Here is a 21,743-nt window from a genome sequence, read left to right as displayed (position 1 = left end):
TTATGCTGATTACATCTCTTCAGAGACTAGTGAAGTGAAGCGCTATGTCACCTCTGAGACCACATCAAACAGAGGCCAACTGCTTTGTTTATATTTTACTATGCGCTCGCACTTTGATATCCTCATTATGTTCATTTGGGATGCCAGACTGCTGAAGGAGGAGAGGATAGAAGGGAGTTTGATTGGGGAACAAGGGGGTGAGCTGAGGGGGGTCACTTGCCCACCACCACATTCACTGTACGGGACATCGAGGGGCCTGCATGTTAACCGTAAGGATAGAAAAGATTATGTGTGCATGTGTGTGAGAGAATCACCTCCCGTGGGCAAGTCAGCATTCACCCATGAAGTAGGTCAGTGAAATTTGCCCAAATTAGGTCAGAGGCAGTCAATGGGTGCCATCCTGAACAAGAGAAAGGATAAAAGGGAGGGAGTGAGAGAGACACACACAGAAAGAGAGGGTTGGGGGGGGACGGGGGTCTATAAGGTTAGGAGAGCAGAACCAAGCGGCTTACTTCATCTCAGCTTTAACACTTAGTTAATTACTGTTGCACTGGTCCACACACAAAAAACATGCACACCAAAAAAAGAAAGCAGCCTCAAAGTGAGGGCCCAAAGCAGAGTTCTTCATAACTTCAAGCCTGTCACTATTTCTCTATTCAAACATCGCTGGTATCAGAATCAGTGCACATCAAAAGCCCGTTTTGATTGAAAATGCTCTTGAAAAGCAGTCCGATTCAGTTACAGCGCTTAGGTTTGATTATTTAGCGCCCCCACCTCCTGACTCTGCCCCCTCAAGCTGTTTGGACGGTAGGTTCTTTTGTCATATGCCTCCACGTCTTGCAGCTCCTTCCGCGCCCCACCCGCCCCTGCTTCCCTCCCTGTTTTGAGGAATCCACGCCGGGTTGTTGTGCATTGATGCCAATAAGTGAGGGAAGACAGGAACCTTTGATGTCTGTGGCACTTTGCGATTCGCTTTCATCATCCCGCGTCTGTCAGTCAGCAAGAGAAAACGTGACTCCAAAGGAAACTTTTGCTGCTCTCCCACCCCTCCACCCCCACCCAGCAAATCACTCTCCACGCATACATGCAAAATTAAAACATAACAACAAAAGCTGACAACAAATGCAACAAGAGAGAGGGGGGGGGATGCTGTGGGCATTAGACAGACAGGAATGGGTTGAATAATAAGCGAAGAATGGCAAGTTTTTCCACAGGAGAGACTATTTTTCTTCCTGCCTGGGCTTCACTGGCCCACTTCCACTCAAAGGGAAAGTGTATCCCAGTGTAGCTGCAGGCTGCACTCTGAACTTTACCCTGTCAGTCCCTACAGTCGCCCTTTCAGAATTGCTCGTGTCAGGAAGGAAGAAGCGTATTGGCATGTGTCTTCTGTGGGCAATGTCTGTTCAGAAGAGTGATGATGGAACCTGGGCCTGCACCTAATCACACAAGCCTGCACCCTTCGCTCTGACAGCCTCAGAGGTTAGGGAGGAGGCGGGCGGGGGGAGGGAACAAAGGCTCCCTTTCCCTGGGCAGCGATCAAACTTGAGCCCCCGGCTTGTCTAGAATTGTGACAAGGCCCACTTCCCCTTTCGCTGCTTTTCCCCATCCTCCCCCTACTGCCAATCATGTGTCATATGCTTCACACTCTCGCACGACGCATGCTTTCGTGCGCCTGCCTTGTGTGTCTGTGCCGGGGCCCGAGCCAGAGCCCGTCTACACAACTTAAAGACACGCACGGAAACTGGAGTCGAGGAGACGGAGGAGACACACGACGAGTCTGAGAGCTTCACGGGAAGTGTTAAGCCAGAAACAACCGAATGTACAAGCCGAGTGTGGCTTGGAGTAAAGCGAGCCACATTGAGTTACAGTGACTAACGTTATAGCCAGAGAGAGGAAGATGCCTGGCAATGGATGCTGGGCAAAAGAGCCAGAGAACTGAACTGCAGCCAACCTGGATGAGGCCTCAGTCCAGATATGTTGGGACAGTACCAGGGGCCCAGCTACAGCCTGTCAGAGCAGGGAGGAGGGTGAGCAAATGAAGTAGCAAGAAATACACAATTAAAAAAAACAAAACAAAAAAGACAACACACACACGCGAAAAAGAGAAAGCAAAACAGCAGGCTTATAGGCAAAACAGAGAGAAAGAGAGAGAGAAGGGTTTTGAGGCTTTTCAGCTCCAAAGTGGGATGGAGGGGGATGGTTGGAAGGAACCACTGAGAGTCAGGCAAAACTGGAGCCGAGGTTCAGAGGCAGGGCCAGGGCTGAGCTGGGGCTGCTGAGAGAGGAGCCAGGGCTAGAGGCCAGAGAGAAGAGGGAGGGCTGGAGGAAGGGAAAAGGGGGGGCTGAGAATAGGAGGAGGCTATGGCAGAGCTGGGGCTGGGGCCAGGTCCAGAGCCAGAGCCAGAGCCAGGGGCCCCAGCTTTAGATTTAGTCAGCTGTTCCCCTGGCCAGCAGCTGGAAGGACACAGGGAGAGAGAGGGAGGGGAGGTAGCAAGGGAAGACAGCACAGGGACTTTGCTGGAGAATTTTAACTGGGAAAGTGAGAGATGGAGAGGAATTAGAAAGAAAAAAATGGAGAGAGAGAAAGGGGTAAGAGTAGAGAGAAGGGGGTGAGGAGGGGAGGTGTGGAGGTTTGGAAAGAGGACAGTGGAAAAGCCATTAGATTCCGAGGAGAGAGAAAACAGCACCGAGACCAGACAGACTGACAGAAGGTGGTTAAGGCTCACTGGCTTCGCAACCACTCTTCCCTTCCTCCCTTACTGGTCCTCTCGCTCCGTCATTCCTTTCTTTCTTTCCTCCCTCCATCTATCCGTCCATCCTCCTCCTCTCCTTCCGTCACTGGTGAGCTATTCTCTGGCTACCTCGTTCCCCGACCAGTTGTGCTTCGCCAACAGCTCTGCTATTCATTACGCACGACCTGCAGGCGTGACCCTGAACACACACCGAGATCCCAAACAGGTGCCCCACACACAAAATACACACACGCAGACACACGGCAGCGGCAGCAGCACAGGGATCACACTTAACTAGAGGGGGAAGATATGCAGGGAGTGTGGACAGAAGGGCTGTAGCGGGGAGAGAGAGAGAAAGCTCAGTGTTGCTGCCAGAAAAGCACTGCAGGAGGAACAACATGGAAAGATGGAAAGAAGAACAAAAATATATAGAAAAAACAACAATGTAATTAAAGCTAAGCACACTTTCTTTCCATGAAAGTGGCAAAATGAGATTTGGAGAAGGGTGAGTGAGAGCGAGGGGCAAGGGTTTGCCATGGGGCAAGCAGCCGCTGCTAGCAAAGCACTTTACGGCCTATTATATTCCATTCAGATGGACGAAGCGTCTGGGATAAAAGCATTTAGTCTGTGCGTTAGTGAGTGACTCAGCACTTGGAGCCTTCACAGGTGGACCCCCTCATAACTACACAATGCATATCAATGAAGTGGCCCACTCACTGCATATGGATCGCTCACTCCCACGCCTCTGCCTCTCTCTTTTTTGCCCATCCTCCTCCTCCTCCACCACCTACGTCGCCCTTTTCCTCCTCAACCTTTCACACCTCCTTGTGGAAACACTCTACCTCTCTGTTGTTTATTGTCGGATTGAAGTAATTCCACCTGCTCCTCTATACGAAAGACTTGAATTGGGACTGCATCCAATAAAGCAGGAAATAAAAGGAGCTGCAGAGTTCAAAATAAATAAATAAATCTGTGCATATTTCTTTTGCTGCACTTTCCCCTAAATTATTAGGAGCAATTTCTGCCATGTCTGGAATAGCTGACCCACCTCCTTGCCTGCCTTTTCCCTCTTATTTAGCGCTGATACGGTAGACAGCTACCCCTCCTCCTCCTCCTTCTATTGCTTCCTCTCCATCACTCTCTTGTCTCTCTACAGCTCTACCTCCACCCATCTGCCCTTTCCTCTTAGTTCTACCTCTGCGCCGCTCCATCCCCTGCTCTCCTCCCCTTGGTAGTGGTTAATGGCACAGGGATCCAGCGTGGAATATAGATCAGTGCGAGATGGATGGGGCACCAGGAGCTCCGGCCAGTCCCGTAGGTCCCAGACCAAAGATTAACTAAATATTAGCTGACAGGAAGAGAGAGGCAGGGACACAGCTGCAGCTGCTAGTGCCACTGCTGGCAGAACAAACGACAGAGACCGTTTTTAACCCCTATTGCTCTTGGGAGAGAGACAAACACATGCGATAAACACACCGAGATGCAAAAATACACACAACGCACAGGGCCAAGTGCACCGCCATGCACGTATACACACATGCTATCAGAAGCACCCTGGGAGAAGAAGTCCACTAATCACATTCTCTCTCCCCCCCCCCTCGTCTGCCCTGCCAAGGCGGATGGCGAGGGGGGGGGAAAAAAAGGAATAAATCTTTATTAGGCAATGTGTCCCTGCTTTATCGATCGCTTCGCTCCTTCCCTCCCCTTCTCTCCTTTCCACCCCCTCTCTTTCGCTCCCCTCCTTTTGTTATTTTAGGCGTGTGTCTGCCATCCAGTTCAATTGAGTCGGGGTGTACATCAGAGAGGACCATTACCTATGTCTCCCTGGGCTGGGCTGTCACTGGCTGTGAGGAGGGTATAGGATGAGGTGATGTAGCCACCCAGGAGGGACAGCTAGCCTACTAGCAGCTAGCCAGGCCAGACAGCCAGGCAGACAGATAGTGGAGTCTCAGCTAGAATGCAGACAGACAGGTTGGCAGTGACACACAATGGCATACAATTATCCTCAACAATGCCAGGCAATAATGTTAGCGTCAATACTTCACCCACACTATACCTGTGCCGTTCAATGAGCAGAGCGTGGGACAGGCATAGACCGGTTTCAGTCAAAATAAGATTATTATTTCCACATTTCGCTCTGCTTGGGAACCTGCATCCCATTTCATGTTCAGACATGGAAAGTGGGAAGAGGGGAGAGAAGCGGCAAAAACCCCAGCAGAGAACAGAGCAGGCATCATCACAGCAGATTTGATTGAGAAAGAGCAGTGAAAAGAGGAACTGCAGTGGAGGTGGGTTGCAAAGGAGCTTGCAGATGCCCGCAGAAGTCACTGTGGGTTGTGTAAAGCATCTTAAACAGCACACTGTGTATGACATTTGCCATTTGCATGTGTAGAAGTTTATCAGCTATTGTGGGCTAGCATTCAGATCAGCACATCGCTCAGGATTTTTAGCTAGTTTTATGTTTGTGGCCTGGCAGAAGTGTTGTGATCAGTGCAATAAACAAGTGTCATTCATCAGTGTCGACCTAAAAAGGTTCCAGGATGGTCTGCCATGCCTAAAAAAACAACAACATCAGACTGAGGATCATTTAAAAACTTCAGACAAATACACATCACAGCAAGTAGGCCAAGTCTTGTTTCTCTCATAAATCCTGTAGTAAACAGAGAGCTTGTGAATGTAGAAACAGCGACTGCCCCTGAGACCTGGACGCAGACTGGTAGCTCTAGCAAAGCACAGAGAGGAGGAATTAGAAAGCTTGTTAGCCTTCTTTTGGGACTTTAGACACAGGAAGCTTGATGGAAACATGCTGTATCTAGACAGGAGCTGTGTAAAATACAACATGGGTGTCTTTAGCCTGGCTTGGGAATTGAAACTTGAAAATCAGGAAGTAGAGAAACAGAGACAATGGGAGCTTAGAAGCACAGAGACGGAGTGCAAGTATGGAGGTATGGAGTGTAGAAGACCAAGAAAACAGGCTGGCAAGAAGAAGGAAAACAGGAATGAAATATGAAAAAAAAAAAAACTAAGCAAGCAAAAACAAAAACAAAAACAAAAAGAGCATAGAAGTGAGAGAAAAGAAAGAAAGAAAAAAACCTCTTTAGAAGGGCAAACGAAATTCCATAGTCATTTGAAAGCCTTCTACTCCTTCCCTCTGAATCTCTCTCATTCTCTTTCTTTGTCTCTCTGTCTCTCACGCCTGGAGAGCCTTTCCAGCTCTATTCAGCCCTGCTCTGCCACAAAGCAATGAATGCATGTCTCACATGCCACACCGCCACGACATCGTTGGACCAGGCACAGCCAGAGGCACCTTGCACTCTCAAAACCTCCTCCTCTACATAGCTCACACGGCACTTGAGCCTGCCAGGCAAGAAGAGAGAAGGGGATAACCCCCCTCGTCTCAATCTGGCTCAGATTCCCGATTGTTCCACAAAAGGGACAACAAAAGTGGGCATACTCTTTGTCTCCTCCTGGACCATTCTCTCGGGTGAGAAATTGCTTATTGGGACGTGCAAAAGACGCATGCACACATTCAATCAAGCAAGCAGCCTTTTCCTTTGGTCAGGTGCTATTTATTGGAAAACAATAATGCGAGCAGGGGCCTGTCTTTCAAGGAAGGCAATCAGCCACTGGAGGGACAGCCTGACCAGATTGACCTTTGACTTTGGTAAATCCCTGGAGATCAGATGAAGGGGTCAACACTGGGCCAGCTTAGTGATGGGGGAGGGACCAGTCAATGAGTGAACACCTCTATCAGTATGTATGTGTGTGAGCAACAGGGGTCAGTGGCAGGTAAACCCTCATCCTCTGCTGTTGTTTATTCAAAGGCGCCTAGTCACCGGCACCCCAGCACTGTGAGGTAAATGTGTGTGTGTGCACATGCAAGAGTGGAAACGAGATAGGGTGGGAATGATGACAGACGGGAATGTCATCCACCCTCTTATCATTAACATGCCTCACCTTTATTCAGCCTGACACACACAGCCATAAACACGCTCAGCGAGCCATTAACACACAAAGTCACACACGTACATTCGCCTATTCATACAAAGTTAAATAGACTGAAAGAATCCTGCCTTTACTTATAAGCTGTGCAGGAATTTGGGCGAGCTGTCTCGGAAGTAGCTTTACAAGGCAGATCCACCCGAGTTAAAGTCCAAGTCCAAATCTTTATGGCCTTGACTGCATTCTTATTAGAAAGCCCTGGGCTGTTCGTTTGATATAGACGAACATGATGCAAGAATTATACACTCACTACAAGCGAAAGTTGTGTTATTATTATTATGCTGTGTATTTGTTTAGGATAGACCAAAGTAATTGTTCTTAATATTGGACCGCAGAAGGTAGCTTTCTACTTTCTGAGCAAAGCACACAGTGATTATGTACGCACACAGACACACACAAAAACCCCAAAACGTTTGGCTTCTGAGGTGACAACAGCTGTTGACCAAACCACATGGAGAAGCTTTGGATTGTGGTAACAGTGAAGACGTGTGCAAAGTCTTTAATACAGATGTACATGCATGCATGCAAGGCAGAAAGACAGGCATCCATGCACAAGAAATATATACACATTTAGCTCTCCACTGCAGTAAGCACAGACTTGGACTGCTTTTGTGCTTATTTCAGCAGCACATTGGTGCAAAGTGGAATTCATTAAAAAGAAAAAAAAAAGTGAAAGGGAGAATCAGATAGGATAACGCTGAGTGCTGCATTCCCCTGTTGTTATTATTGCCAAATCGAAGCGAGAGGGGCGGCTGGTAATAAAAGTCATTAAATGAAATAGAAAAAACGTCTTTTAATAGGGCCTTGTCATTGTGGATTTAGTACCCTTTCTATCGCCTGCTCCCTGTGCTTCATTCCCTCTGCTGACAGAGAAGAGAGGGGCAGGATCTGTGTGGAGGAAGGACTGGATTCCTAGACAGAGTCAGCCAGCCGAGGAGCTGTGCTGACGCACACCCAGCAGCCACAGTCTGGGACAGGAGACAAGTCAAGCTGGAACGGGGACTGGGGCAGACGTTACAGAGCTCATGCTGGAACTTTATTACTTTAGCTGGTTTATTTTAACAAGCACCAACACACGCTGATCTTAAACGCTGAGCATCTCTGAATATATGCTTCTATTAGTGTGCAGGGTCATTTTGAAAAGAGGTCTTTGGGCTACTTGCGATAGGTCTGGCAGTGTGGCAGATACAGTGCAGCTATGGTTGGAACTGGGAACGGTGATTTAAGAGGGGCAGGGAGGAAACGGCTATGTCTGGGACTGAGAGTGAGACAGAGGCTGGCTCCAGTCAGGTAGAAGGACTGGAAACAGGGCACACAGACATTAGTCCAAGCTTGAAATGACAGGACTGTCTACAGGTATAGGCATTGGAAATGGGAGGAGCAGGGGGACAGTTAAAGCCAAGTTTAGGAGATGGAACATGGCTGGCTACAGGAAGTTATGGTCTGTGGTGGGAAAAATCTATCTAAAGGCACATCTGGGAACGGGGTTGGTTAGAGTTTGGAGCTAAGGCTGTGACAAGCATTAGGGACCTTCTGGAAAAATCTGACATGATGGGATCGAGGCACAGCTAGCAGAGGAACCAGTGGTCATCTATCACTTAGTGGCTGCAGCATGGCATTGTTTCTTTATAGGGTATATCCTTAAGGAGGCCACCCACATTGCTTTTAAGCGATATAAAGCGGAAACTGAGATCGAGCTGAAACTTATTATTGCAGAATTAAAGTAATTATCATGCAAACACATTTTGGATTTACTGTGACGCTTACGCAACTTTTGCTTTAGATGGAAAATATTCTGCTCAGCTGGAAACATAAAAAAAACAGAAGTAATTTTCCTGGATGCTTTGCCAATCTAGGAATTATCTCTCATCAAGTAATATTATGAAATAAACAATAGCGAGATCAAAAGATAAACACAAAACACAATCTGTTGTCTAACCAAACGACTGCAAAGCCGCATTTGCATGTGCACACACTCACACGCGGAGGTACTAAGCGAACGTGTTTCCATTACACGACAGCTGAAAGGTATCCTATCTTCTTTCCATTCGGCCAACATAATGAGACAAGGCCCTGGAATCTCCTTCTCCCAGGCTCAGATACACAAAGCCAGACGGAGAGAGAGAGCGCTCTCTTTAAAGACTCCACTTCTCTTCACATGGACGCAGTTGCTGCCCCTCTCGCTCCCTCTTGGACAGCCAGATGTTTACACTAGCTCTAGGCTCAGGCATGTTTCCATGACGATACAAGCCCAGGGTTAGTCATATGCCTAGGGGTAGACCTGATGCACCGGATCCTGGATCACTGCTCCCTCGTCGCTATCACCTTCAAGCTTGATCTACAGACATCTGATAACCCTGACTTTCACAGAATCCTCTAAAAGAACTTTTGCTTTATAGGAAAGCACAAAACCTTCACGGGGAATTATTTTGAAAAGCCTCTGAATTCTATTGTGACAGCATTTCTTTAAGTCCGGCATCGCAATTTCTGCCTCTTTACAGCAGTATGGCCTCCCAGAATATTCGAATAATGCTCCGTCTCGCTCTCTCTCTAGCTCTCCCTGTCTTCAGCGGTGGGCATGTGGGCTCATTCTCGACGGGCATTGTAAAAAAGATAAAGGAACTCTCTAACCTAACAGGAAAATAAAACCAGATCCACCCACATGAAAAGAAACAGCCCACACACAAACAAAAAGAATAAGCCCTCACCCAACAAAAACAGCCTTAACGCTCAGCCCGATAGCGTCTCGCAGACGACATGCTCCTGCAAGATTTGCGTTGCGCATCTTAAATTCTGCACCTTTGTGGACAAAATGTTTGAATGCCTGTCGATGTGGGCCCCGAAGAAGCTCTTTGAAAAAGCCTCGTGAATCCTTAGCTCAAAAGAAGTGCAGAGGGGGAAGAAGAAAAAAAAAAGAAAAAAAGATGTGGATCCATGAGTCTGTTCTTGCACAAACAAGCTTGTGTTCCTTCAACTTTGTAAAATATTTCTCCTTGGCATTTTGCACTGACTGCTTTGTCATACCAGCAATAACTTAACAATGTGTGCAAACCTTCATTGTTTTTACCAAGCCTTTTGTTTAAATGCTGTTCTCTGTATGTTGTATTGTTGTCTCATATTGGCCGAATGTTAAATAAAGTTTTCGTGCAGCATCTCCACTAACACACCCATGGTGCACAATAATGGAGCCACACAGACAATTTAAGCAGAGTCTGTGTTATGATTTTCTCCATGTGTCAAATAGGAAGAGGTTTAAAAAAACAAACAAACAAAAAACAGGGAACCACCCGCCTGGTTGTTATTTCACTGTTTCATTGACATCATGATTTATTTATTTTTTTTAAAAGAAGAAGGAAGAAAACGGAGCGTTGGTGAAAGCAGATGACGCAGAAACCTAATTAAGATTCTCCAGAGCGTGAACAAATTAACCTGAGTTATGAGCATGCAGAAGCAAAAGACAAGACACACATATATGCAAACATACCCACAGACACACACACACACACCTAACAGTTTATCTCTGGAATAGGTGGAGTCGGGGAGGATGACATTCACACTTACACCGGCATGATTGCCATGGACACTCAGTGATATTTTTGGCAGGGCCAAGGCAAAATATTACAGGCCATCTAGTCCAATAACACCACCATGGAAAACACACCAAAATGGTCCACAGGTTATGGCGCATCGACTTTCGTTCAACTTTAATTTAAAGCGCCCTCAAAGTGTCCGCCTCATCACTCAGATTTGGGGCAGTAAGGATGATAAAAATGACATGTAGCTTCATGTGGAAGGAAAAAAAATTAGCCTAACAAGCGGAGCTGGATAAACAGGCTGTCCCGCATAGACTATGCTAATGACGACGCAGAGAGCGACATATGCCAGGCATCAGTATGTCACTCCTCGGGGACATGGGGGCTTACGGTAACAGGATAGAAAGGTGGTGGTGTGTACGGTGGTGAGAGTTATGGGGTTTTTCCTTTTAAACTCTTAGCGCAAAGCACTGGAGGCAGACGGGGGTTGGGAGGGTTTAGAAACACAGGGACGAGAGGTCAAGGGAAAGGTGCAAGTCTTGAATAAATGACAGCAGCGGGGATGAACTTGACCCATGCTGGAGGACTAAAACAGGAAGGAGGGTAATGAAGTGCAAACATGCTTTGTCATGCCATGTTACAGCCATAGGATTAGAATTCTATAATTAGAGGATGGGGCACAATAACACTAGCCTTCCTTTTCAGGAAGATGAGCCGCTGAGTCTAAATTACACAAGGGGACCAGAGAACAGATGCTGTGATCAGAACAGGCTGGTCTAGAAGTGTTCTATACCGGTAAATGATGTTCAGTTGCCACACGGTACAGTGTGATTGACAAGCTAAAAAAAGATTCAAAATTTGGCACCACTGGTGAGATTTACTGAGATTCTGTGATCACCTCATGACAATGTAATTTTTTACGACAGACAGCTGCTGTTAGGGGGACTGCTCTCCAAAGCAAGATGCATATTTAATGCTGTTCGTTTGCAGTTTTTCATGTATTATTACACACAGAAGCCTTTAGAGGTTAAGGTTAGGTATGTGGTCCGACACCTGCTCGGTGGCTGACCTGAACATCAGCGAAGAGCGCAAAAGTACCGAAGCTGGGTTGTTATAACGCTGCTATAACCGAGGAGCAGTGGACCGCCAAGATAACGCCTGAATTTCGTATATGAAAATTTATCTCAGAGGCTGGCATTGGAACAGATGAGCCCGCATGGGAGAGAGAGCGAGCCATCCATCTCACTCTCTCCCCCTTTTTCCGCACTTCATTCTTTACTTTCATGCATCTCCCTTCTCTTGCAATCACCATTTCAATGCTTCTTTCCTCTTTTGCATTTTCCACCCACATTTTCCCTCTAGGCTTCCCCTCTTTTTCTTGATATCACCCGATCTATTGCTCTTCCCCTTAAGCGCCATCCCCCTATCCATTCTCTCCATAGCACTGATGTATGGAAAGAGATGGAGGGACTCAAAAAAAAAAGGAAAAAGGCTTGTGATTAATGTCTTTGAGAAAAAGATAAATAATCACAGGAGACTGGGGGCTGGTAGTTGGCCTTAGGGGAGTAAATATGGAGAGTTTTATAGCTGCTCACTTGGGAGAGAGGGAGGTGGAGGACGGGATGGGAGGGGAAGGAGCGGAATACAGCGACAGCAGATCCATTCAAGTATATTAGCTCCCCCCCAACCCCCATACACAATAACCTCTGCATCTATTCTACTGCTCTACTGTCTTTCATCATCAACACTGAATCCCATCCCACTGACAGCACACACATTTGCACACAAGAAGCCACACAAAGTCATGCATGCATATACGCTTGTGTGCGCACACATACACGCCCTAACAGCCACCCTGCACTGTGTTCCAGGCCAGACCCACTGTATGTGTTTGATGGGCCAATACATGTGGTGTGTGATGTGGCTGACAGCCTCCCCCCTCCCACGCTGCCCTGCTTTTAAGCCCTCATCCTCCAGTGGCTGCCTGTCCCCTGGAGTAGATTGCATCTTTTATTTATCATTTTCTCTTCCTTGGCTTTATCTTCCCAAGCTTTAAAAAAATGAAAAAATTCTGGGGCGAAAATTGCAATCAGCATAACATGCCCTCCTCCTGCTGTGTACTCGCCTGTCATTCTCCACTCTCTGTGAGCATGCGGGATGAGACTGACAGCCCATGCAGACTCAGACACACACACACACACACAGAGGGAGAGAGAGAGGGAGAGAGAGAGAGACGCATGTACAATTTCCCTCTGTGTTTATCAAGCCCACACACACACTCTGACACACTTTTCCATCTCTTTAACGCAGACAGAAGCACATGCATGGCCACAGTAAATGACCCCGTTACCCTGCCTGTCACTATTTCTAAGTATTTCCCAAAGCACATGCGCACACACACACACACACACACACACACATTGCTTACATATACCTCGCTGACGCCTCGCGCTTTTTATTTAACCCTGAGCTGAGTGCTTTGCTTCCTAAAGCCCCAAATGACCGAGCCCATAAATGAGACTAATGCTGGGGAATCTGGTAAACAGGCCAGAGAGAGGGAGGGAGAGCTGCCTTCCTGTCTGCCTACTCCATGGCTACTATTGTGCACTGCACATTCTCTGAGCCCACAAGAGCTGAAGCCATCTCCACACAGATTCTTTGGAGGGATAGTAAGCCAAGAAGTGAGAGAGGAAGAGGGAACAAGGAGGGGGAAGAGAGAGAGATGGAGAGGGAGGGAGGGAGGAGGAAGAAGATCATGCATAAAATCTTGTTTGCAGAATGCATTAAGATTCAGATGAACTGGGGAGGGTAATGGGATTAGAATCCTGAACCGTTTCCAAGGGTGGGGAGTCGGATTGACAGCTGAGTCTATTGCACTGACGATTGCAGTGAAATATTGTGGCTCTGGCAAAGGCAGCCAGCCAGCCAGCCAGCCAGGGGGTTGCTGAGCCTATAGCACCTCTAATTACCCCGAGCTTTACCAAAAATAATGCCGCCAAGGGAAAAAACATATTTGTCATTACCCCGTGCATATAGCTTGGGCTTTAAGTGAATATTGGAAAGGCAGAAAGAAAGACTTCAGTCCGCCTCACAAAGGTGTTTGGCAAACAAAACAGAAGCACTGTGGCTTTAAATCACCGTCCCTCCCACCCTTTCTAAATATCGTCTATTTAGCCAGCGGTGAAAAGATATAGGGGGCTTTTGTCTGCGTACCCATCGGTGGGGGCATAGAGAGCTAGAAAGACACAAAAATAGGAACAAAGTGCTAAGCTTCCAATTGGGATGGCTGTGGGCCATTCAATGCGCGCAGCTCAGTGGGTAAAAACAAGAAGAAGTGGGCTACTATTACGGGCTTGTCTGAAAATAGGCTGCTCTCACACACAGCTATAGGGTAGACTGGTGTGGAAATACCCTGCATTGTTTATAATAGACGAGACTAAGGGAGGCAAACACGAGCCCTTTAAAAGTCTGGCATGGCTCCAATGGAAAAGGCAAACAGTGCTAGTTGGGTGTTTTGTTGGTTATATGCTGTTTTCCTGCGTTACTCTAACGCTATGGTCCACTCACCGACTTGCAATACGTTGTCCACCCAGCCACCCTCCAACAGAGTGACACCCCGTAGGAAAGGCAGCTGGGTCTCGTCATTATTGTCCCCGCTAGTTCCACTTTCCTCTCCTCCAGCGTTGAAAGAGGAATACATACAGATCTCCTTCTCGCTTCTCGGGAAAGACCAATATACGATCCTCCGCTGGACGGGCTCCGGGATCCTCTCGAACCGCTCCTCCACCCTCTGGAACGGCCACTTCTCCGCGACTCTGCGAGCCGCGATATCGAGCAACGACTCGGGGTTGTGCGTTTTCCCATTTCCCGACCCTCCCGGAGCGGACCCCGCACCGCCACACAGGACACCTCCAGCCCGCTGCCCCTGCCTGCACGCCGGGTTGTAGCCGGGCCGGCAGCAGAGCCTCTTGGCTGGGGGCTGCTGGACTCGCTCGGCCATGTTCGCACCGCTTCCAACCTGAAGCGCAGTTCCTCTCCGATCATATAAACGGGATAAGGAAGAGAAAAGGGCAATCTCGCACCGATTGTTTGCCGTACATGGAGAGACTGCCCTTATTTGGAAAAGTGGGCGGAGCTTGTGAGTTCCGTGAAGTCCTTTGTGTTGTCAAAGTAACCGGATGGGCGGGATTCTGGAGAGCTGCCAGCGCACGAGTGGCGCTATAAAAGGAACTGGAGGCGGAATTCCCGAACGTCGGCAAATCCTTTGTGAAGCTGTTCGGGAGCGCGAGGGTGGAGCCCCGGCGGCCGACGGCCTTTGAAGTTTCCTTCTTATTTGAGTTTAAAGGCGGGGACTTAATCCAGGGGCGGCCTCGCAGTTTCCCACAGGGGTAAAAGGGGGCAAGAAAACTGACTTTTTTTTTTTTCCTTTGGAGCCTCAGCTACCACCCCGGGCTCCAGCTTCTTCAATAACAACTTGATCGTTGTTTTTGCGGCTTTTTAGTCCAAAAGTGGTTTCAGCTGTCAGGCCGGGAAGGGGAAGAACATATGAAGGTGGACATGCCTGTCCTCTGTAGCCACATCAGCTTTTATATGGTGCAGCCAATTGACAAGTAATCATAGCACTCATGAAAGACAAGCTTTTTGCCTATATTATTTATTTTAAGGGGCGACTCTGTTGATGTTTTACTTGGAGATCAGTATAATTGGTACTGCGTGTAGCTTGGATACATAAAGTCTGAGAAAATAAGTCCAAAAGCTTGGCTGAGGTAACTTGAGATACTACCAGGTATACGGGTCATTGATGTCATCAAGGTAGTGTTTTTAGAGTTATAGTTCGAAGTAGAAGTTTCATCCTGGCAACAGATGTAGTGGTAATTTGGGGCTTTTAACAGTTTCTTTGAACTGTTCTTTTTTCCAGGTTGGAATGATTCCACTGCATGAATCTTTGAAGACTTCAAAACAACAAAAATTGTCTGCTCAAGTTTCAGTTTGTTTTGGATTTTGTCTAATCCACACAGGGTCAAAAGTAAACATAGAGGTTCAAATATATTCATACACTCACATCAATATTTTAATAAGTGGTTCTGAAAGTTCTACAGTGTCTTTTAACTTGACAATTCCAAGCTCTATTGGCTTCTCATTAGTGATCATGATTGTCTACAACTGGTAGTTTCTTTTTGTCTGGATCAAAAGGATTTGTTTGACACAGCAGTACTCAAAACTATAGGAAAGTCCAAGGTCCTCAGTTAATATCCAATTTAAACAAATTGGGAAGGTCTCATAGGGCAATTTCTTAACAACCACAGATGATCCAATGATGATCCAAGATCATCAATTCCAACAACTGTACGTAAGCACAAATTATTCAGACATGTCAACACTTTGTCAAGGACTGGAAAGACCCAAACTGCCACCCTCAGATGGCAGAAAATTTGTTAGGATGTTCAGAAACAACCCAGGAACCACCAAGGCTCAAGCCTGCCATGAACTGGAAACTGCTGGAATACCAGCATCACTGCCCAAAGTGAACCCAGTTTTACATCACTATGGACCACAAGTGCACCGACAAAGAAAGAACTCCCTGTTCCAAAATCTATACCTTCAAGCTTGACTGAAATTTGTAGCTGTCCACATGTCAAAGCACAACAACTCCACAATTACAAAAAGTAGGTTCGCAGAGTAAAGGTGAAACATTCAAACCTATTCACTCTCCCAAGCATGGTGGTAGTAGCATCATGCTCTGGGATGCTGAAGGTGACACTAGTACATTGCACAAAGTGGATGGAATAATTAAGGAGGGCTACTTCCAAATTCTTGAACTTCACCTCAAATCAACAGCTGGACAGTTAAAACTTGCATACAATTGGGTGTTCCAACAGGGCAATGATCGAAAACACAAATCAAAACTGGTTTTGGAGTAGATAAATCAAACTCTGGAATGGCCTTTGTAAGGCCCTGACCTCAACTCTATTAAAAAACTGTGCTTAAAACCTGGGTCTATTCCAGGAAATCAACCAAATTAAACAATCTCTACAAATTCTTTCTAGAAGAGTTGTCAAATATCCACAAAGACTTATACCAGAAGCTTTTTGACAGCTACCAGAAACATCTGCTCAAGGTGCTAAGGGGTATTTCACAAAATTTAATGGCATTAACCCATTAAGGGTTTTGACCCTGTGTGGACTGGAAACAAACCTAAATAATTTCAAACGTGTGCAGTTCTTGTTTTATTCCACCCTGGGAAAAAAGTACAGTTCAAAGAAGTCATTGAAAGCCTCACATTACCAAGACAGCACTGGTCACAACTGTAGTATATAGCTACAGGTATAAATTTTAGGCTTTTGAGGTTTTTTAACGTTCTCGTAGCCCATCATGTTTTCTTCTTTTTACTCTTTCCCGTATTTCAATCTCTCGTTCTGCCAAACAAAAAAAGGAAAAGAAATGCTAGAAAATTCTCACAGCAGAGCCAGACGTAGTGTGTTTCTTTCTTGCAACACTTATGACACATGGATTAGTGGAGCCAGTTAACCACAAACTGTGGTACACTCATTTTTACAGGCCCCCACCCTGTCTGTTGATAATGCTAGTTCCATGTCTGTGTGTCATGAAAGGGGCCCCCCAATTCTATAGGGGTAGAATACTCATCAGGGGTTAGGGTGTGGCTGCTGTTGCCCCCTGGTTTTTCCTGTGTGGTGAGCCACTACAGAAGTTAATTATTATAAGCAAGTAACAAAGAAAAGCTGCCAGGTTGGGGTATGTTTTTCTAAATTGTCTATAAAAGTTGGCTCAAAACTACACTGGTATACCAGAATGTGTGTTTGCAATGTGTCTGCCTGCCGCATGTGTTCCCAGCTGCCCCTCTCCTTCCTCTGTGAGTAAGTCTAAAAGGCTGGCCTTTGAACTGCTCTGAAAGTGATCCATGCCGTATGGACGGAGCAGATGTGGCCTAACCTGATTTGGTTTCAATACTTCCCCACAGGAAGTTCACAAAGCCAGCAGGTCCTCCTTTGTTATGTTAGTCATCTTTCTCAGAGGGCCAATGAAGCCTTTTTTATTTTATTTTATTTTAACACAGTTATCATTTGCTATATTCTCCAGACAGAACAGCTCCACATACAATCAGACATTTCAGCTTATATATATATATATATATATATATATATATATATATATATGTAGGAAGGAGACTATTTATTAAAAATGAAATTGTTATCGCCCTTCTATATTAATTGTTTTACATGTATTTATTGCATAGTCTACTGCGTTTCTGTGTTTCTTGTGAGAAATTTGATACTGATGGACATAACAGGCAACCTCAAACTACAGTATAAATAAGGTAATCTAAACTAAATCTTCCTTAATTTTGTATTAAATATATTTAGATTTTCGAGTCGCTTGATGGTACAGAGGACTACGTATCCCAATATCCAAGGAATCTCGTCATATCCAACCACAAGCGAGAACTCATGGTGCATTCAAATAATACTGATTAAAGTGTAATTTCGAAAACTTCTAGCGGGGAAACAGAAGAAATTACAAATTAGACAATTCCATACCCTTTTTAAGTAAAGATAAAAAAAAAACAACAACATTAAGCTGAAATTACGTTCTGAATTATATTTGAACGATTTGGCTAGTTCTACATAAATTATACCCGTGTATTTTTGGTATTGACCGTCTGCAAACGCAACAAAGAAGGGTATTTATCGTATCTATATTTAGATATTTATTTATATTTGGCATCTAATATTAGTGCAAGTGTTACACATTTAGAATAATTCACGAAGACAAACAAAAACCCGTGTTTTTTTCTTGTTTTTACATTTTGCCAATATGACCTGAATGCCTCATTGCCAAACCAGTTCCACTTCCCGGAACAAGGAGGAGCTGGTAGTTTATCGCGGATACACACAGAAATCTCCGTTCATTTTGGTAAGTTGGTGTATTTTATGCCACTCGGAGTTTTATCAGGACTAACTGTTTTGAAAACATAAATTAGGCGGTTTGTTGCGTTCACTTAGACGGTTGTTTTACTGTTTAACCGAGAGTAAGTGCTCTTGTATCGAAAAGTCAGGCCTTAATGCACGGGTGGGCTAGCTAGCGGCAGTAGAAATGAAACTAAATCTTTCATCCGCGTCTAAGAAATGCATATATGTTCCTATATGCATACACATTAAAATCGCTCTTATAACTTGATGTCTTAAGGTTGTAGCTAGAGACTGTGGTTAGTAAGTTAGGTAATTAGTTAGCCGTTGGTCATTAGCTGCTTGTGTGGCGCTGGTCGGAGCGCTTCACAAATGACTCCTGTTGAATGGCGCCCTAAATCCTTTTCACTGTCATAGGGGCGATACACAAAAACTGTGGGAACTGAAGTCTTTGGGGGTAACTTCAGTTATCTAACTGATCATCTAAGTCCATTTGACGTTTGTAACTGTAATCAGACATTTAAAAAAAAAAAAAAAAGACTTCACTATACTTCCTTGCTCTGAATGATCCTTTGGGGCTAAGCTAACTACAGCCCAGCTGGTCCGTGTGCAGCGAAAGAAGTGCGTCTCTGTTGTCTTGTTTGACAAAGTTCGTCTGTTGTCCTCTTATTTATTATACCGCAATTAAACTAATAATAATGTTGTCATTGCACATGTACAACGAAATCGGGTGCAGTGCAAAGGTCTGAAGGAAAAAAAAAAGGCTTAAAAGTATTCCCATTGAAATTATTTATAAAAGGTCTATAAATACACACAGAAATTTCTAAAAGTAATGATAAAAAAGAAGGTAAAACACACATATCACACATGCAAAACAATTGTCTTGTATTCACTGCAAGGATAGGTTTCAGCAGTGTTTAGTGCTGCTGTAGCTTTTGGGTAAAAGCTTTTTTTCTATGTTTGTTCTTGTTTTCAATGTACTTAAACATCTGCACGAGGACAGCAGTTCAACAGTGTCCAGATGGATCTTTCAGATGTTTTGGGAATATTATGTTAAACAAATGTGTAAGTGAGGTGTTTTTCCACCAAGATCGGACGTGCTTGCGAGGATCGGCACTAAATGAGACTGTATGGTTCCAGTTTGATCTGGTATCAAGCTTAGGATCGCTAAAGTAACAGAATTAGACTTTCCTCCTTATCAGTGTGTTAGAAATATGTAATTCTAGAGCCCTAAATTTTGAGAAACTGTTTTTCTCAAGATAATCAAGTTTGGATAATTCAGTTTTAGAGACGTTAAGTAGTTAAGTATGTAGATAAGATGACTTTATTATCTCCCACAGGAGAAAAATCATCCTGGATCAGGCAACTGTTGCATGAAAAAAAACAAAAAAACCTCAGCCCAGATCACAACAATAAATAACAGTTAATTAATAGTTAAAAACCTCAATAGTTAGGTGTCTGGGCTTATCACTCCCTGCAAATATGTGTGGTGTGTACACATCCTCTGGGACCCTGCAGGTGGATGCTGGGAGGTTGTGTTTGGTATATGACAGGAGGAGAGTGAGACATGTTTTTGTGTTATAATGCAGTTGCTGCTTGAGTTATCTGCTTGAACAAGTCCCAGGTTTCTCTCCATTTATTCAGTTCTAGATTTTTTTTCTTGCTACAATTTTAAAAAGTACCTCACATTGTTAGGTGATATACACTGATCAGACATAACATTATGACCACCTAATATTGCGTTGAGCACCCTTTTGTTGCCAAAACAGTCCTGACCTGTTGAGACCCCTGTGCTGTGGTATCTGGCATAAAGATGTTCGCAACAGATCTTTTAGGTCCCATAAATTACGAGGTGGGGCCTCGAGGTGCAGCATGGATTGGACTTGTCCTGCTTAAAGAGGCCACAGCTGTCAGAGAATACCGTTTCCATGAAGTGGTGTTCATGGTCTGCAACAATGCTTAGGCAGGCGGTATGTGCCAAAGTAACATCCACCCAGTGTTTCCCAGCAGAACATTCCCCACCACTGGTTCACCATTTTTCCTTCCTTGGACCACTTTTGATAGATACTGACCAATGCAGACCAGGAACACCCCACAAGAGCTGCAGTTTTGGAGATGAACTGACGCAGTCGTCTAGCTGTCACAGTTTGGCCCTTGGAAAAAAAACTCGCCCATTTTTCCTGCTACTAACACTACTAACACATAAACCTTGAGGAGACGATGTTCATTTATTCCCTAATATATCCCGACCAACAACAGGTGCCATGATGAAGATGTAATCAGTTTTATTCACTTCACCTGCTAGTGGCCATAATGGTATCCCTGATCAGTGTATTTACTAGTTAATACAACATTTAGTTAATCTTACCTTTCAGAAAATGAAATGATATCTGTTGCTTTTTGGGGAACCAACAGTTTGCAAACCAAAGATATATGATGATATAAAAGAGCAACTAAGACTATAACCTATAAACAATTTTATATTTAACTTTCCTTTAAGTGCATTCTGAAAGTTGTCCATAAAGCATACTCCTCCTTTTGTAGTATTTTAATATACACATGTATGTTTTGAATATGACATATCGCAGATATTCACAGCTTTCTCTCGTGGCCATCTTTCTCAGGTCTGAGCTTCATCGTTCCTGAACAGGATGATCGACGTGCAAGCATGGGCAGAGTATGTGGTGGAGTGGGCTGCCAAAGACCCCTATGGTTTTCTCACAACTATCATACTGGCTCTCACCCCTCTCTTCATTGCCAGCGCTCTGCTGTCCTGGAAGCTGGCCAAGATGATCGAGGCACGTGACCGGGAACAGAAGAAGAAGCAGAAACGTCAGGAAAACATAGCCAAGGCCAAGAGGACCAAGAAAGACTGAGCCGGCGAGGGCTAGGATGGGGGCATTGCAAAGGACGAGCAAACCATCACGCTCACAGGCCTCCTTTTCTAAATAATGACACGGTGCCCTTCCTTGTCCCAGCCCTACTATCAGCACAGGGCCACTATGCCCCATGTCCAGGGTAGGAGGAGGGACGCTGGCCCCACAGACTTAACAGTGCTGATGGACAGTACTGCCCGGAGGAAGCTTGTCCCAGTGGGACTTTGGTCAGCAACAGCACAGTTGTCATCTGTATAACGTTTTTATACAGTGACCTGCTGTTATATCGTGCAGCTGTTGCAACACCTTGCATTCCATTGTTGGCATCCCCGTTTTGCTGAAATGATGACATAATGAGAATAATGGAACTTTTTAAGCTTGGTAACTTGCAAGCTATCCAAATGATTACTTTCTGATCAATAAAATTTTCATGGTTGCTAAGAAAGCTTCTTTTTTTGGATTTAATATTGTGCTGTGTACTTATTTACCCATAAACACTGAATCAGAGGGCTGGTAATAAAATACACTACCACAAATTAAAAAAAGTAGGCTTGCAATGTTCAGTAAGGTGACAGCAAGTGCATTTAAGGGTATGTGCAAGGTCTTATTGTTGATTATGGAGTTCTAAAATATAAAAGCATCCAAACAGATCAGCATGATGTATGGTACAGGAAG

The 21,743-nt window shown here is 45.2% G+C and overlaps 2 protein-coding genes across 2 annotated transcripts in view; one reads left to right on the top strand and one right to left on the bottom strand.

Moving 5' to 3' along the window:
- Positions 1-15,097, bottom strand: part of LOC100703710 (zinc finger SWIM domain-containing protein 6) — a 49,380-nt gene extending 34,283 nt beyond the window's left edge. Inside the window, exon 1 of the mRNA XM_003446071.5 lies at positions 13,835-15,097. Within this exon, the coding sequence (XP_003446119.1) occupies positions 13,835-14,267 (433 nt within the window). The 5' untranslated portion in view covers positions 14,268-15,097. The remainder of the gene's footprint in view (positions 1-13,834) is intronic.
- Positions 15,098-18,093: 2,996 nt separating this feature from the next.
- smim15 (small integral membrane protein 15) lies at positions 18,094-21,493 on the top strand. Its single transcript, XM_003446070.5, has 2 exons — positions 18,094-18,199; positions 20,817-21,493. The coding sequence occupies exon 2, from the start codon at positions 20,844-20,846 to the stop codon at positions 21,066-21,068; it is 225 nt and encodes a 74-aa protein (XP_003446118.1). The 5' UTR covers positions 18,094-18,199; positions 20,817-20,843; the 3' UTR covers positions 21,069-21,493.
- Positions 21,494-21,743: the final 250 nt, after the last annotated feature.

This window comes from Oreochromis niloticus, linkage group LG12 (assembly GCF_001858045.2).
Source record: "Oreochromis niloticus isolate F11D_XX linkage group LG12, O_niloticus_UMD_NMBU, whole genome shotgun sequence".
In the NCBI taxonomy this organism is placed as follows: Eukaryota; Metazoa; Chordata; class Actinopteri; order Cichliformes; family Cichlidae; genus Oreochromis; species Oreochromis niloticus.
This window is presented reverse-complemented; position numbering and strand designations above follow the sequence as displayed.

What these genes read in the sequence shown, in the direction of transcription:
- smim15 (XM_003446070.5), top strand. Translation starts at nt 20,844, where the DNA reads ATGATCGACGTGCAAGCATGGGCAGAGTATGTGGTGGAGTGGGCTGCC.